This window comes from Neolamprologus brichardi, chromosome 1 (genome assembly GCF_056152115.1).
Source record: "Neolamprologus brichardi isolate AB-2024 chromosome 1, ASM5615211v1, whole genome shotgun sequence".
In the NCBI taxonomy this organism is placed as follows: Eukaryota; Metazoa; Chordata; class Actinopteri; order Cichliformes; family Cichlidae; genus Neolamprologus; species Neolamprologus brichardi.
The window spans coordinates 25,788,768-25,806,326 of record NC_142104.1 but is presented as its reverse complement, the minus strand read 5'-3'; the positions used below and the strand labels follow the sequence as shown (position 1 = coordinate 25,806,326).

The 17,559-nt window shown below is 40.1% G+C and overlaps 1 protein-coding gene across 1 annotated transcript; it reads left to right on the top strand.

The window, feature by feature from the left end:
- The first annotated feature begins 288 nt into the window (after positions 1–288).
- On the top strand, positions 289–3,329 carry pou4f1 (POU class 4 homeobox 1). The gene is made up of 2 exons (XM_006780363.3): positions 289–599; positions 1,057–3,329. Exons 1-2 carry the CDS (start codon positions 477–479, stop codon positions 2,038–2,040), a joined length of 1,107 nt encoding a protein of 368 aa, XP_006780426.1. The 5' UTR covers positions 289–476; the 3' UTR covers positions 2,041–3,329.
- The last annotated feature ends 14,230 nt before the right edge of the window (positions 3,330–17,559 follow it).

Genomic DNA, 17,559 nt, shown 5'->3' with positions numbered 1-17,559 from the left:
CAAGTCAAGTGTTATTCGGCCTCCAGTTAAAAGATAAGGCCTACAGGCACTGGGAACGGCGAGGTTCTGTGGCTGGGAGTAGAGGAGTGAGCCCTTAAAAAACGCAGGCATCCAGTCTCCAGATGTTATTGCCTGCCCTGTGAGCAGTTTTTATCTGTCAGCCTGTTCACTGTTCTGGCAGTTTATGTCTCGCGAGAGCAGCCGAGCACGGGCTTGACGAGATCTGAGGCGCTCAGGTGTAAGAGCCTCTCTCATCCCCAGCAGTGGGAAACAGTAGACAGATAAGTGCGTCTGAGAGACTGCAGGCATCTCTGTGATCTCCGGGCTCAAGGCTGCACTCGGCGCACTATACAGCGAACTACACTGCGTCATTACTGGATAGGCAAAGGATCACTCTGTGTCTGTGATTGTTTTCTAGCTCTTGTAGCCGTTATCCCCCTTCTTTCCGTGCACTTTAATTGGAGAAGCTCGCCAAGATGATGTCCATGAACAGCAAACAGCCGCACTTCGCCATGCATCCCTCTTTACCCGAACACAAGTATACCACCCTGCATTCCAGCTCGGAAGCTATAAGGAGAGCCTGTCTGCAAACTCCACAGGTAAACCATCCCCGAAAACTTTCGCTTTGTCCTTTTTTTTTTTCCTTTTCTTTTTTTGTTACTTGCCTAAGCTGCTTGCAGCACTGAGCGCTGTCTGTGCCTAATAACAAGGGCTGCTCCAAGGCACATTCAGCCAAGACGCGCACTTAATGTTTTTTTCATGTATTCCACAGCAATCACTGGAAGAGTCTGTGATCTTTTTGAAAGCATGCTCACGCAACGCCGGGCTTTACTGTTTTTGTATTAATTTTTATGACTTGCCGCTTCTGAAGGAATACTCCGACTCTGTTATGTGTCGCCAAAAGTCCCGACTGACAGATTCATTTATGCTTTTTTCTTTTTTTCTGTCGCCTTCCTTTCTTCTTCACGTCCTTTCCCATTTCTTACTCATTTTGAAAACCTTCATTCTCCCCCTCTCTTTCTTTCTGTCTTTCTTTTTTTATCCCCCCTCTTGCAGTTACAGAGTAACATATTTGCAAGCCTGGATGAGACGCTACTGGCTCGGGCTGAGGCTTTGGCGGCCGTGGACATCGCCGTGTCCCAGGGCAAGACGCACCCGTTCAAGCCCGACGCCACCTACCACACTATGAGCACGGTGCCATGCTCGTCGACATCCACCGTGCCACTAGCCCACCACCATCATCACCATCACCACCACCACCACCAGAACCTGGAACCACCGGACATCATGGACCACATCAGCTCGCCGTCTCTCAGCTTAATGTCCAGTGCGCACGACGTGGCGGGCGGCGGAGGTGGCGGTGGCGGCGGAGGTGGCGGTGGCGGGCTCATCTCCACCTCTGCTCACCCGCACTCTCACATGCACGGTTTGGGTCACCTCTCCCACCAAGCTATGAGCATGAACTCACCTCTCACCCACCACGGGCTCTTACCGGGCCATCACGGGGGAGGTCAAGGCGGCCCTGGGCTCACAAACAACGGACTTCCCTCCATTAATGACTCGGACACAGACCCAAGGGAGCTGGAGGCTTTCGCGGAGCGCTTCAAACAGCGGAGGATCAAGCTGGGGGTGACACAGGCGGACGTGGGCAGCGCTTTGGCTAATCTTAAAATCCCCGGCGTTGGATCACTGAGCCAAAGTACAATTTGTCGATTCGAGTCTTTAACTCTCTCCCACAACAACATGATTGCGCTCAAACCCATCCTCCAGGCCTGGCTAGAAGAGGCCGAGGGGGCCCAAAGGGAAAAAATGAGCAAACCTGACATTTTCAACGGAGGAGAAAAGAAACGCAAGAGGACCTCGATAGCAGCCCCAGAAAAGAGGTCTTTGGAAGCTTACTTCGCTGTACAGCCTCGACCGTCGTCTGAGAAAATAGCAGCTATAGCTGAAAAGTTGGACCTGAAAAAAAATGTGGTACGAGTGTGGTTTTGTAACCAAAGACAGAAGCAGAAGCGGTTGAAATTTTCCGCGGCTCACTGATGGGCGAGGAAGAGAAGTTAAAAAAAATTAAAAAAACAAAAAAGTTGTGTGACTGAATTTGGGGACCAAGGGACACCGAGACACCATTTTCAGTCTTTTGTCTCCAGCGATTTTACACGCTGGTGCACAATGGACTTTAGATACCCATTTTATGAGGCTTCATATATCCTGTTTATTTTCACGTTATCGGTGAATGTGAAGTATGCAAATAACAGATTACACAAACTTGGCTCAGATGTTACCAGGGAAAAGTTTAGCGACGTCGACATTGCCTTTTTCAATAAAAGAAAACAAAAGAAAAAAAAACTTGTGGAAAGAGGTAATTTGCTCGATACTATAGCGAGTTATTTTCTCCGAATAGGCCTGTTATTTTGAAGTATAGCCATTTACGAATTACCTCACTGATTGTTAAATGTGGTTTGGGTTTGATCTTTTCTGTCGTTGATATAGACTAAGTCATGACTGTTCATTTATTCATCCGTTCATTTATTCTTATTTGGAGGCTGCTACGAACTGAAATTTAGTTGCAAACTTTTTATGGCTATCGGAAAAAGAATTATTTTTCAGGCCTGCATGAAATCCTAATTCACGGGAAGTAATTTAGCCTGTGTGGGCTGTCACATCTGCAGATATATTTATTTTGAATTTGCACAAAGGACCCTTTAGGTTTCTAGATCGGCTATGTCGAAATGCGTTTGTATATACAGACATCACTTTATCACTTACCAGAGGTGAGCTCCTGTGTTCTGGAAACAAAATTAATAAGGGGGAGGGGGTCTATCTGCACCATTGGCATTACTGGGAAAAGTTTCAGACAGATCAGAGCATGATAGCTCTGTCTGTATCATCAAGGAGAGATCGCAATCAATAAAAGGGGTTTTTCGTTCTTTCATGTGTTTCAGTTTGCAGTGCAAACACTCTATGCATTGGAAGAAGAATCACTGCATAGCCTACAGCAGAGTTGTCTACTGCTAGACCTTATTTTGTGGATGGTGTAAGTCACTGTTTATTGCCTGTTTTCACATTGAGATCACCACGTTGTTTGTCGTGTTAACTGTTACGGAAACGTTGTGTAAGTAATATTTTACTTTGTGCACAAAAGTATGTTTACAAAAACTGCGGCGACATGTGCATCATGGAGAAAATGTCCCACTGTCTCCTTCCCTCTTTCACAACTTCTCCACTCTCCTCTGTTGTCCTCTTACTTTCATTGGTACTATTCATCCTGTAAGCCAAATCCAACAGGGAGGTGTGTTCCAGCAATCTTCTAATAAATCAAAGAAAGAAAACTGTGCTTTTCCTGGTTGTGATTCGGCCTGCACGGCACACGATTATCAAGGTTACTGCTGGTGCAATAGTTTAACGCATTACTATGGCCACGTGATAAAGCGTTTGGTATGGTTTTAAATGGCGTAGCTTTATTCTAATCAGCGATATAAAACTCATTATAATGGTTGTATATACATTTGCCTAATTTTAGAGGATAATATTAAAGTTTGAAGTTTAACTTTTGAAAGTTAGATGCGTATAATTTTACATTTTTGTGCCGTTAGTTTCTCTATTATTATTATTATTATTATTATTATTATTATTATTATTATTATTATTACATAAACTAATATAAGTTTTACTTAAAATGTTTGTTTGTTTTTTCTATATTATACTCATAATATTTATTTGGTATAGTAAGTAAATTGCGCGGCTGTATTTTAGTTGTCCTTACCTTTTATTTAAACATCTGAACATAAAATAGGATGAATTAATAAGTAATAGGCTGTTAAATGAAAAAGTTTTCTTCCTATATTGACACAGGCCCAACAATCAACATTTAATGAAGTTTCAATGTAGAATAACTGAGCACTGACACCAGAGAGAGAGAGAGAGAGAGAGAGAGAGAGAGAGAGAGAGACGATAGAGAGAGAAAGAGGGTGAGAGAGAGAGAGAATGAGAGAGAGGGAAAAAAGAAAAAGAAAAGTTGATTTGCTTTTTTAAAATGATCACTGTGTGACCTCTACCCCCTCCAAATATTTCTGTTCACTCCTAACTTGCAGATAAGCTATATCATTTTTTTGTGGGGCTTCACGTTCGGCTGCATTCATAAAGAGGAATTTTTAAGAGCATGTAATGCAATATTAATCGCGATTTGCTGATATAAAATGCAATATTTTCAGACAGCTTTCGGGGGTTTCAGGGGAAGCAGGCGGATGAAGGAAGTCGCTGTTAAATAGCAGAGAAAGCTGCTCTTTATTGCTTTTCTTTAGCTTTTGGCTACACGGACAGAAGACAGCGAATCCTTAACGTAAGTAAAATACTTTTTTGTTGAATTTTTAAGACATTTTGTTGGTCATTTGTAACTTTTTTTCATTTTTAAAGATTAGCATAGACGTGTCATTTTGAATAATAATAATAAAAGATTCTTCTGCAATTGCTTTTCCATTTAAATTGTAACAGGTCTGCTTCGTGGCGTTCCCCACTGCTAGCCTTATTCCACTACTTCATTCGTTCAATTCTGTAAAACATAATTTTGTAAATCTAATTTAAAAATTGAGGAAAATTGTGAAAAAATAATAAGAAATTTGTTTTCGTTGTGAGAATATTTTTCCAAACGCTGTTCTTTCGCGACACAGACTTTCTAGGAAAAAAGAAAAGAATGAATGAAATGTAAAAAACCAAAAAAACAAAAACCAAAAAAAAAAGCTATTTGCTCATTTAGTGATATTGCAAATTTCCTGTCAGAGGTTGCCGCTATCACAGAGTCCTTTTTGTTGCATTGTTACGAAATAGTACAGCTATTATATGTATGTATATATGTATATATATATATATATATATATATATATATATATATACAATGGCTTAAAAGTTTCACCACTTCATACCATCTACTGAGAGTAACGCAACACCGCTGGCACTGAACACACTCCACGCGCAGCACCACACACGCCACATGGCAATCATTTCAGCACCACGAACAGCTCCGTTGGCGGATTGAAGAGTAATACATTATTGAAAGCCTATATCAAACAGCTCTGGGGTGCTGTCTCTCTGCACAGGGGCTCTGGATGAAGTCGGACTGTCTGCCTGCACAATAGCCTCTAATATGTTAATGGCCGTAGGGGATGCCTGAGGTACCATCCCCAGCTGCCTCGCCTACCATATGTCAGCCCGTTACGACAGAGTCCTCTATTAATCAGGGGGATATTTCATCAGCAACCTCACCGATATCATAACCCTTAAAGTTCTATCAATAGTCAACCGTGCCGGCGCCCGATCATAGGTATCCTTAGTGCCTGGGCCTAAAAGGGCCGTCCTCCTATAATCGTGTCTAGATCGTTTGAGTTACCCCATCCCGTCCCATTTCACTTCAGGTGTCCCGTTTGAGCCTTGTTACAATGAAAAACTAGATTATTATTATTATTATTATTATTATTATTATTATTATTATTATTATTATTATTATTATTATTATGTAACAGTGTTAATCACCGCCTTTCTTTCCTCTTTTGTATTCTTGCATAGGCAGCGATGGATTAATCACGGAGCCTACCAAAGGATCTCATAACTTAATTCCTTCAGGCTACTAGTCAGGGGAGTAATTAATCTATACCGTGGATGTAAATAAGAGGAAATTGGATTCCTGACAGACGAAATGAGAGAGTCTCTGACACCACGTTGGCAAATAATGATTTCACCACACGTTATGGTAACGCAGGCGCTTAGATTTATGAGAGCACGACTTTTTAGTATAGCTCTGAGCGGAGGGGAGTGGGCCTACCCTAATCGTAGCTGTTAGACGCCCAGGTTAAGATGGATTAGATCATTAGAATTACAACACTTCGAGCTGAAAGTTAAAGGAAATGGAAAGCTCTAACATACTGCGTTGGTTAAGCTTTTTTTTCCTTCTTCTTTTTTCTTCCCCAATTGGCTTATGCTTTGTTCTTGCTTTGACATTGTTACACCCAATTTATAGAGTTTCTTAAAACAACATCAGTAAAACATATCTAAGATAAGAGCTCCCAAGGAGGGACCCCGCTAATCTAACAATAAGCAAGAAGGAGGCCCTTTTGGACGGAAATGTCAAACCGGGGATGTGGATGCGTAGATCCCCCAGATCTGCACTCATTTCCCACTTATATTTGCTCAGTAATCCGCTGTGGCAGCCCTCCATCGCCCGGGACCTGGTTTGAGAGGCGATGCTGTTGACACAAGGGTATATTTCAATCACAGAGGGTTCAGAGTCAGACGCACAACTTATTTGTCTAATAAATCCGTCATTTAGTAAGAAAAATATTTGATCTTGAGGGGCTGACCTCTTGCCATGTAGCTACTGACAGATAAAAATGGGCAGCCTATGTATGCTTCACGGATATGCAAGTAGTCTGCATAGCATAAAGCGCAATTTAGATTCATATTTGTAAGGCGCCCAGTCAAAGCCCCCCCCCCCCCCCCCCCCCCACACACACACACACACACACACACTTATTGTGGCATTTGCTGCCAGAAACTAGAGTTGGAAAACGGAAAAGGTTTTTTTTTTCAGTGTTGAGGAGAAACGAAAGGTGAACCAGCTAAGAAGTCCAGACACTGACTAATTTTTATTTATTTTTAACATATATTTGTTTTCATAGTTTCATAGTATCATAGTTTTTTATGAATCACGTGCTTATAGCTCTGAAATAAAACATTTAACACACTGAACGTTTGTTTTGATTTAACAAACTATAAAAATAATGGAAGCACACACACACACACACACACACAAGCTAAATGAAGTTCGCAGTTACAAAGCAGCTTGGACACTGCCAACAATTTGAATTTGGAAGCTATAAAAGTATGATGGCTTCAATTATAGGGGGCATTATAATCAGAACAGCTGGCCTGTGTGGAGTGCCAAATTGTCGTCTTGGTAGTACAGAGCGTCATTAGAAAAGTTTTTGTATTGTTGGACTCAAAGTTGCGAAATAAAAACTCTCAGTAGGGATTTTCATTGTATTCATACACTGTCCAAGTTTACCATGTGTTGGGTTTTTCAAATCAGTCTGCTTGTTTTTTTTTTTTTTTTGGTTTTTTTTGTAACCTAAAATTTTAAAAACCCTTAATTAAACTCTCTGAGCAAGCAAACAGGAATCTCAGGCTTTTAAACGGCTTAAAAGAGTCCACACTGCCACTCCTTTCATCATCATGGCTCGAACATTTACTGCTTCTCCCGCTCACTGATCTTAATGGGCACATTTCCACCAGTTAGACGGTGTAACAGATGAAACGCCCTGATGTTATCGTTGACCGGAACCAACAAACAAAACAAAAAAAAAAACCCAACAAAAAACAAAAACAAAATGTACACGTGACTTTAAAATAAATACATGAAATCACTTAGACAAATGTCAACCCAAACCTTTTGGCACATAACCAAGAAAAGTTCAAGTTAAACTGAGTACCTATAGGCGCCTATTATAATTTAGAGATTAGCGACGGTAGCCTGTATTCCTTACAGTAAAAATGATCCTTCTGTCATATTTGTGAGCTTTGGTACAACTCCAAATGTTACAAATTACCTGCAGTGATGACTGTGAAACCCAGAGGCATATCCAACACAAATCTAGCTGACTATATGGTTTAGCCTTGTAGCTTCTTGGCCCAAGCGTTTGACAGCTATTCTGACAAAGTGCATCACTAAAACATCAAAACACTTGTCAGTGTCTGCATGGTTCGTTGCGGGATTCTTCACCTCGTTCAGAAAGTATTACCACCTAAATGTCACTTTATGCAAAATCTGCCTCACCTAAATGCCATTTATTTCCCAATCCCTGCCTCCCGAGCCGCCATGGCCCCGGGCGGAGTGCTCTTTGAACCCTAGTATTGAACCTATTTCCCTTCTCGTCATTATCCGCACGTGCAGCAGATAGAAAGTGCGCGGTAAAGAGAGGGGCGCGCGACCGGAAACGAAAGGAGAGCCTGCACGAGCACGGTTGACGTCCTATTACTTGAGATGCCTCTAAGTGGCCAATATTTTAAGCTTTTCGACAGTCATGAATAACAAGCGAAAGGGTTAGGGTTCGCGCTCAGGTCAGGGTTGTGTTCTCCTCTTATAGCATTGAATGACTCTCGAAAAAAAAGTGCTCTGTTGACGCGAAAATCGACGTGGCGTGTTTTAAATATTTCATAATAGACTGCTCGAGTCACGAAAACGTTTTACAAGTTGTCATAACCTGCCATACGGTAAAAACGATAAAATAAAATATAATTTTGCCATTAAAAATGTTTACCCGTTCCTTTAGCCTATTTGTTTATGGCCAGTAACTTTTGATAAGGTTCTCGTGCCCCTCTTGTCTTTAGTCACCAAAAAACAGGTTCATCGTTAAAGCGAAACACAGTTAAATATTCCCGCAATGCAAACATATGTTGCTTTTTTTGACTGACACAACATCAATCCAACAAAGAGACAAACAGCGTATCGCATTTTTTACGTCGTCACAAGACATTTCGACAGCAAAAAAATCTTAAAAGGTTTTTGAATTCGTTTATTTGTATTTACTTCTTTTATAGAAACATTGTCTTCAGTTTACTCTGAACTTGTATCCTAAATAGGTTTGAGAAGTGCAACACTTCTTATCGTACTAATAAAATACGCAGAAATGATCCTACTGATTTGTCGCTGACCTTGGTGCTGAACACGACAATAACAACACGCTTTCTGGAGAAAAATAGCATGTTTTTCTTTTTAGGAATATGCTGAGCTTGAAAAATAAATTGGACACTGATGTCTTTAAAGTAGTCAATTGGCTCACTTCAAACGCCTTCGGGAGATCATATGATGTGCATCTTCATAAATGTGAGACTATTTGAAGACAAAATTGCTGCGCAGCCGGTTAAAGCCACAAGTTGTTAAAACAGGCTGTCTTTCGAGGAACTAACTCGTCTTCTCAGGGTTCAGCTAAAACTTTTAAACGCTAGAGCTATTTTAGGGTTCATGCATTTACCCTTTACGTTTCCAGTTTCCAATTTAAAACAATAATGATATTCTGAATTTTCAATTTTAACTGTCTACTTCCGTTAAAATTGGTGTTCCACAATTTTAACGGAAGTAGACTTTTTTTTGTTGCTTTGTTTTGTTAACTGAGTTAACTTTGTCCTACATAGATTAAAATTTTTACAGATCTACTTCTTTGAGCATGAGCTGTGAGGGTATTTCATGTTCTTGTGAGTGGCCAGTTCCCCATTGGTAGATATTGAATATCTTCCTCTGTACACATAGACTTCGATAATGAGGAGTGTCGGCCACCGTTTGCCCGCCGCCACGCCATCAAATATTCATCACTGTTGATTAAACAGCCGGCAGCTGCCGATCGGCCGGGTGTCAAATTTGTATCCAGCTACCTCGCTACTCAGCCAGGCTGAATACAATGGATTTGCACTCTGAAATGTTCCACGAAATAATAGTTCACAAAGTGTGTATGTACGCCAAAGTGTGCGTGGGGGAATATCAGTGGCACTCTTAAAATATAGCAGGGCTTAAGCGTTTTTATCCTGACCATCAGCCAGAGCAGAGAGAAAAAAGTGATTGTGTGTGTGCGTGTGTGTGAGAGAGGTTATTGTGAGGCACGTTAAATATTTCATGAGTTGTTAGAGGTTGGAGTAGAGAGGAAAGACTGCCCAGGAAGGCTGGTTCAACTCATTTGCTGAACTCGAACTGGGAAGCATGGAGGGGGAGCAAATGTTGACACACACACACACACACACACATATACACACACAGGGAGAGAGAGAAAGAGTCTTTATTGGTTGAATAGACATCCTCTTGAAAGCCAGTGACAATGTAAATAGGACAATTGCAGTAGTACTAGTAGCACATTTTCAGACAGTCCTTTCTCACGCTTGTCTTTCCCCTGTTTCCTCTGCCTCTAAAGGTGAAAACTCCACTTAGCTCTGCCACTTCAAAGTTCCACGGCTTATTTAGCATCTAACTGACATCTAATTGGATAACTGACGGCAATTTGATTGATTCTCACTTCTCCCATAACAGGAAGAAAAAGCATGATTTTCTTACTTCCAACTGTTTTGACAACACAAAGGTACACATAGATAGATAGATAGATAGATAGATAGATAGATAGATAGATAGATAGATAGATAGATAGATAGATAGATAGATAGATAGATAGATAGATAGATAGATAGGTAAAATGTTTTAATGTGCACAGATGCTTGGTCAGGCCACTAATAGGTATCTGTATTTTTCTGTTTAATACATCTGTGTCATGCGCTGTAGAAGACATTTAATAGAACCATGCAAAAACAGTCAGCATTTGACAGCAAGAGGTAGCGTCTCAGAGAAAGACTGAAAAGACAAAAAGAGATCTCAGCTTACTGGCCATTGATCGCCTTTCTCTGATCCTATTAGCCTCTTGTTACCCAGACTGGAATATCATCCTCTGGATCCCCTTACTGGAATATCCAACTCATGACACAGTTGTTAGATCAGCACCTCAACCCGAATGTCGCCGATCGACCAGCCGGCAGTGAATAAAAATGAAAAAGGCTGCACTGACTAGTGGTCATGTCGCTCAAATGAGAAATCAAGACAGATCTTCTTTAGCAGAGTTTAAACGAATCAAAAGCTTGCAAGTAAAGGTGTTTTTTCTCAATGAAGCATTTCGCCAGGAACTGATAACTTTTTAGCACAAAGTTTCTCCTACAGTCAATAGACTCATCGCTACTACCTTTCATCCTCATCACACAATACATTGTGTTGTAATCATCATCAGGCCCAAGAGACAGTCACTGGATGCCTCGAGGATCACATGTAAGTTCCAGCCATTTCTGATACCTTTCATCAATACCACATGTTCTAATATTGATTGTTATGTCTTCAGTGTCCCAACGTCGCACCTTGCAGGTCACACAGTGTGAAATCAGCTCTCCAGTTTGTTACTCCTGAGACCTCATTGGCTCCTCAAAAGACTGACAGCTTTGACAGGTGGAGCTGGAGTCGACTTTGACAAAGTACTGATTAGCCTGTCACTCTGAATGGAGGAAAGCTGCGAACTATGTAAAATTCATTCACTCACTTCCTGCAAGCAGACTGACTGCATTATCTCACTGAGCTAGATAAATTGAGATGACTAATTATGCTTGAGTTATAAGCACCGATCACATTGATGCATCTGTGCAAGAGTTTCACTGCATAGTTTTGCTGGCATTTTAGTAATTATACGCCAGTTTGTTAATTAATGGGGTGTAATTATCTAGTGAATTAACAATGTGGATTATTAGTTTGTCCTACAGTTCTCCATAAAAGCAGAAAATAAATTCAGTTTTTGACTGTTTAAGTTTGTTTTGTTTTACCCATCAGATTTTTATGGGGCTGTATACTTTCATTCACGCAAAATAGCAAAACACAGAAATCTGCATGGCTTATTTATTCATGCCTGCCTGTGTCATAGCATCGATCTTTTAGGTGGTTATTAAACATCTGTCTACTGTGGAATGGAAAATTAGGAACACTGGATAACTGTAGCTCATTTACAGCTTGTTTGTCTTTTGATGATTGAATGTTTTACAAATACCTGACAAACCAATAAAACTTTCTCACTTAGTTCAGGTTCTTTACACATGTGTATGTGGTAGGCACATGTGCATACATGAGAACAGTCATTAATAAAAGGATGCGACAGCTCCACACATATAAAAACTATGAAAAAGGCTTACAAGAAGCTTTGTTAAAATGTTTAAATACATTGCTTTGCCAATTGAAGTACATAAAATGCACTAAAATTTAGAAAGAAATTTATTTTTTTTCCACATGTGGTATGGAATGTGAAATTATGTCACTGATATTTTTATATTTATGTTTTGTAATTAAGCTTAAATTCTTTCTAAATGCCAGCAGGGGGCGACTTTTCTGTAGAAGCCTACGAGAAAATAACTTTACGTCAATTTACTCTACGGTCATTTCAGTGAATACTTTTGCAATAAGGTTAGGGTCTCACCTGAAAGCTTTAAGTCTCATTAATACAACTCAACTATCACTTTGTAAATTATGCTCTTATTAAGACTAAAATAAAAAAAAAAAATGCCCATGGCCCTCAGTTTCAAAGTCGGATCACAGATCATGCCACTAACAACCAAGATGGTGATTTGACAAACATTAGACTTGAGACATTAAATTAGGATACCACAAACCAACTGGCACCTTTTCCATCTTTTGTATACAGTCTATGACATATAGGAGCCAGTTACACCATCATGGGGCTTACAACTGACAACTGACAAGTAATAATTGAAAATTGTTCACCTTGTCAAATTGTAATTTAATATAATTAGACATGTACAAATGAACATTTTAAAAATGTCTAAATTAATTAATCCAAGAAAACAGATGAACTGATCCTAAGATTAGCACGTACCTTGACACATCCTTTATCTCAAACCTGAGCAGACCAGACTACTGTTGATACCACCTCTAATTACCATGATTGACTGTTGTGCAATATTATCCGTCTGCCCCCCCCCCCCCCCCCCCCCCCCCCCCCCCCAATCAAGAATCTGGAAGGAACCCTGGCCCACAAAGTCAGGATCCAAATATCAGCCACTTATTGACCAATGTGACAAATAGCGAGGGGGGGGTGGGGGAGAGGTTCAGCAGTCTGGGGAGAGGGAAAGGTGAGGAGATAAAGTGTACCACTGAATAATTCAGAATGAAAACACAGAGGAAATCGATCACAAGACCAAAATCTGATATTAATAGCAGATTACACTATAATGTTGGGTGGGTGGTGCATGTGTGTGACAGACATGAAGAGAGTTATGGAGGTGACTAATTTACTGCGTGCCATGTGGATCACACTCACTTTGTGAACTCACTTGGCTTTCACTTTATGACTTTTAAAATAACCATCTGCACTGAAGTGTAATGTTCACTGTGTTAGTTAGACACTTAAGAGTTGCTAGGTAATTAGCAGTACATTGGATTTATAATTGCCTATCATGTGCCTTTATTGGTCAATTACACCCTCAAATCAAGTGACTCAGCCAAATGTAGCAGCCATATTATTACTCAATTAAAACAAATGCTCTCAGTGGTAGGGGGTTTGAGAGTGCAGGAGAGACAGGGTTGGGTGGGGCGCTCCAGATCCCCAATATATCATCAGGTAATTAATATTTTCATTAACTCCCTCTCTGTTGAGCTGCGACCTGACTCTGATCGTTTCATTTCCCCTCCATGGGTTCGATACTGTAGTGGCGCCATAATTAGTTTGATTTATATCTAGCTCCTGTAATGAAGGAGATCGCTCGTTCCTTCCTCTTCCTTCTGCTGCAGCTCTGCCTGCACTCTTCTAATGTCCAATACGTAAGCCAGACTGGACATGGAAGCTATAGGCCTCTGTGTATTGAGACAGCTCATGAACAAGATGCATAGACATGGTTTATGAAAAATTCACACCGGGATCTTAGAGGACTGAGGACAAGCCTGTGTGTAACACGGCAAGGAAACATGGCTTATTAAAGATTGAAGCACACATGATGTACACATATGATTTTTTTTTTTCTTTTGGTCTCAAAGTTGAAATTCTTGATACTAGTACCCCCCAAAACAATAGGGATTAATAGAAAACATGATACTGGAAGCTATCAATGGCCTCATGAGGATTACATCTTTGTTGGTAATCTCAAATTGGTGCAAACTGTAAGATTTGGTTTATTAAAAAGTATCTTTAAGGTTGCACATATCATATCATTTGTAGATAAATATAGATCTCAGGTCAATATCTGCAGCCATGATGTTTTTTGTGTGTAACGTATACAATGCAATCCATATGAGCTACGGGACTTCAGTGGCTTTACACTCAGCAGGGTACCACAGGAGAGCACATGAATGATTTCAGCATTAATAATGCTCCATTGATTATTGTTCTGCTGTTTAAAGGTGAATGGCAAAGCTTTCCGAGCAGCAGGGGAGAAAGAGACCCGTGTGTCTCAGGGAAGGCCTAATTTACATTTTGGAAAGTGCACCTTATTCCCGGGGGATCAGCCTATCATTTTCAGCCAATACTAACTCTGAACTTTCTTTGTTGTGAAAGACTCACCGGTCCTTTACACACAGGCTGCATTGTGGATGCTTAGCTATTTTTTTTCATGCAGCTAGTGTGCTGTTAAAAACACATGTCCGAATCCAGATTGTGAATTTGGATGAACTGGTTGCATGGATGGTAGTAAAATGCTAAGCATTAGGAGAATATTAAGAAATATTAATGCATTTTAATTATAATAGCCAGTTTGTTCCATTTTCTTCTATAAACTGCAGCGAAGCATGTTCGTTAGGAGGCCTGAGTTCAATAAGGCAGTAAGTTTCAAGGTTGGTTTTCCCCCTGTAGTCTGACTCCAGTTTTTTTTTGCTGAACACATAATTCCTGGGCATGATTGGACTGCAACCGATCTATGGCCCATTTCAGAGGCAAGCTTCCTCTTTTAAAGAAAGGAGCAGAAAGCTCTTGCCAACAACTGCCCTCCAGCTAGCTCTGCATTAAGGTTATCTCAGTTTCAAGATTTTTAGAAAGGTAATCGTCAGCATAATACGCAGAGCTCAACATGTGAAAATGAAGCAACTTTCTCTTGATCCTACAGTGTTTGCTTCAGGAGACACAGACTACAACATGGGTGTGGGTGTCAGTGGGATTTTTTTGACTGACTGACTGAATTAATAAATATTAATTGGTATATATGCATTTCTCAGGCAAAATATCTAAACCACCTACATAATATTTGTGAGTCCCCCTTGTAACGACCTGTGGCAAGTTAACTCTGCTATCAACCAAATATTATCAAGGACATTTTATTTGTGCTGTTGCTCTCCGGGATCAATATGTACCACCAAACAACTGAAAAAACGGCAATGACAGGAAACACTACGCGTTCTCTTCCCAGGTTTCATAAGAGCCAGAGCTAAGCGGGTGGAAACATAAAGATAATCTTCAGTGCCACATAAAAAGGAGCCAAATTAGCTAGCTAGCCAGACTGTCCATCTCAGCATCTCTCAGGCACATTTAGCGAGCACTGAATGCAGCTCTTTCTACCATTTCCCCTTACTCAATTATTGATGATAATTATCATGGCGTGCTTAGTCTGCACCATAACAATATATTCTTAACAAGAAACAAGTTTGTGGGCATTTTCTCAAATAATCTTTTTTCCTTATGAGCCACTCTTGTTGTTTTTTTTCTTGTTTCCTTTTTTGCATGTGATCTTTTTTAGTGGCTACAAAGTCACATGATCAAATGAGGGGACACTTTTAAGAAGCAAAGGTTGATAACATCAGGAAATTTGCATAAGGGTTGCTCCGAGAAGCCTGCAGTATGTTGATTAATATAGTAAGTAAAAAATTATGTAAGTATTATTTTGTCATAAATATCTACTTATTTATTTCATTTGAAACAAGAAATGCATTTTTTAGTAAATAAACAGAAAAAGAGTTAGGAATGAGGATATCTAACAATAAAAGTAAGAATTAAAAAAAGACTTATCTTATTATGTCTTACAGGTTAATAGTTTTTTTAAAGACAAGCTTACCCAACCAATAGATTCACTGAAATCCCACCACAGGTTTGATACCTGTATATCGAAAGGTCACTGTAATGCTGAACATCACTGGCCTTGACAAGAAGACAAGGAAAGAGAGATGAAACTGCAAAAATGTAAAATATGTCACCCAACAAGCAGCATGCTCCATGTATGTAACCCTGTTCTACATAAGAACACAGACAAAAGTAGCACAAACTAAACAGCTTTCTCTCTCCTGATTATGATCTCGGCCTTTTCTGTCCTCTATTTCCCCTTCCATTTCAGTGGAAGGCCCTAGCTTGCTTCTTCCAGCGCCGCAGGGCATGGAGCTAGCCGGCGGTGAGTTTCCATCAATTAGTGCACCCCCGCGGCCTCATGGCAGAACCCACCTTTGACTGCAGAGAGATATTGATTAGTTCAGCTGCACTGTCAGGTCTGGAGTGAGCAGGGCCGGGTGATCCAAGGCCTTCACCGGAGACAAGATCATGTCGAGTTTCTGACACATGTAAGCACACACATATAACACACAACCACATGCATGGCAAGGCAAGCATGTACACACACACATACACACAAAACTATACACCCATACAAATGCAATGAAATGTGCTCTCTCAGATGACTGCAAGGTGAGAGAGAGGGAAGATAAGAGGAGAAGTCCACAACAGTTGCTTGTCAGAGAGTGTGATGGCTGAGAACTGACAAGTGCTTGTTAGTTTTTTTCTCATCCTGCTAGAGTTCCTATGAAAACAACAAGCTGGAGAGCCTCCAGACTCACATAAAGATGAAATATCACCAGTAAAAACTATATGCTGTATATATCTATAAAAAAGCTCTTGAATACGGTTCTCACCCAAACAACAGTGCATTTATTTCATGTAAACCGGAGTTGGTGATGAAAAACACAACGTTGAGAGAGCAAGAGCAACCGAAGGACACAAAGAAGAACCGTTTGTCTCTAATGCAATACAACATGCTGTGCTTCTATAAACAAATAGCAGTTTTACTTTTATAGTTATAATGGTAACATTATACATATGAAAAACAGCACATAAACAGGAATAGTAAGATCATTAACAAAAAAACCCCCTATCTGACAGCTGGAGGCCCAATAAAATAGATCTGGATCTGCTTGTTATTATATATATATATTAGTTCTTAAAAAAATTGAAGTCTTCAAATGCTGACAAAACCTTTGTGTTCTTTAGACTTCTTTGCAATGATGCAATCAACTGCAAATCCACAGGTACTGACCTGTGGAAAGAATTATTTTTGTATTCTACTTCTTGGCTGATAAACTTAAAAAAAACCCACTCTACTGAAGGACTCTCAAGGCCACAACACTGAAGATTTATTTGTACAGCTGGCACTTAAATCCAGCAGTAGCGTATTATTCCAGCTTATCACTCTGGCAGAACCAAGTACACTCCAGACTCAAATATGCATATACAGGATATTCTGTGTTAAGTACAGACCAGATATGCATCCAGTAACAGTGACACTTATAATAATAATAATAATAATATTTTGTCCAAGAGAACTGTAAGAGAACACTGAAGGCATGCTGCTTTCTTAAAGTACACAAAATACGCACGATTTATGATACCAACCTTGCTTAAGTCATTTTGTTTTACACAGATTTAGTTACTAAACTAAACTGAACTAAACAATCCTTTTGTGCAGCAGTAACAAACTATAGGATCAGATAAGTGATGAGTCGGTAGCTGCTGAGAGCACAAGTTCAGCAGCAAAGTGTTCCGGGGATCCAGGCAGACATCTTTTTTTGCAACCACAGATATTACCTCCCTGGTGGCCTCAAAACAGAATGCAGTTTTAAAGCATGTCTGGATTAGTTTCACTTATAAAACTAGAAGCTATACCAATCTAAGGTTGAAATGGACTGAATTTAGCTCTCTCTAATAAATAGCTTACATCTTGTTTTAAATCTATTTTTAAACCAAA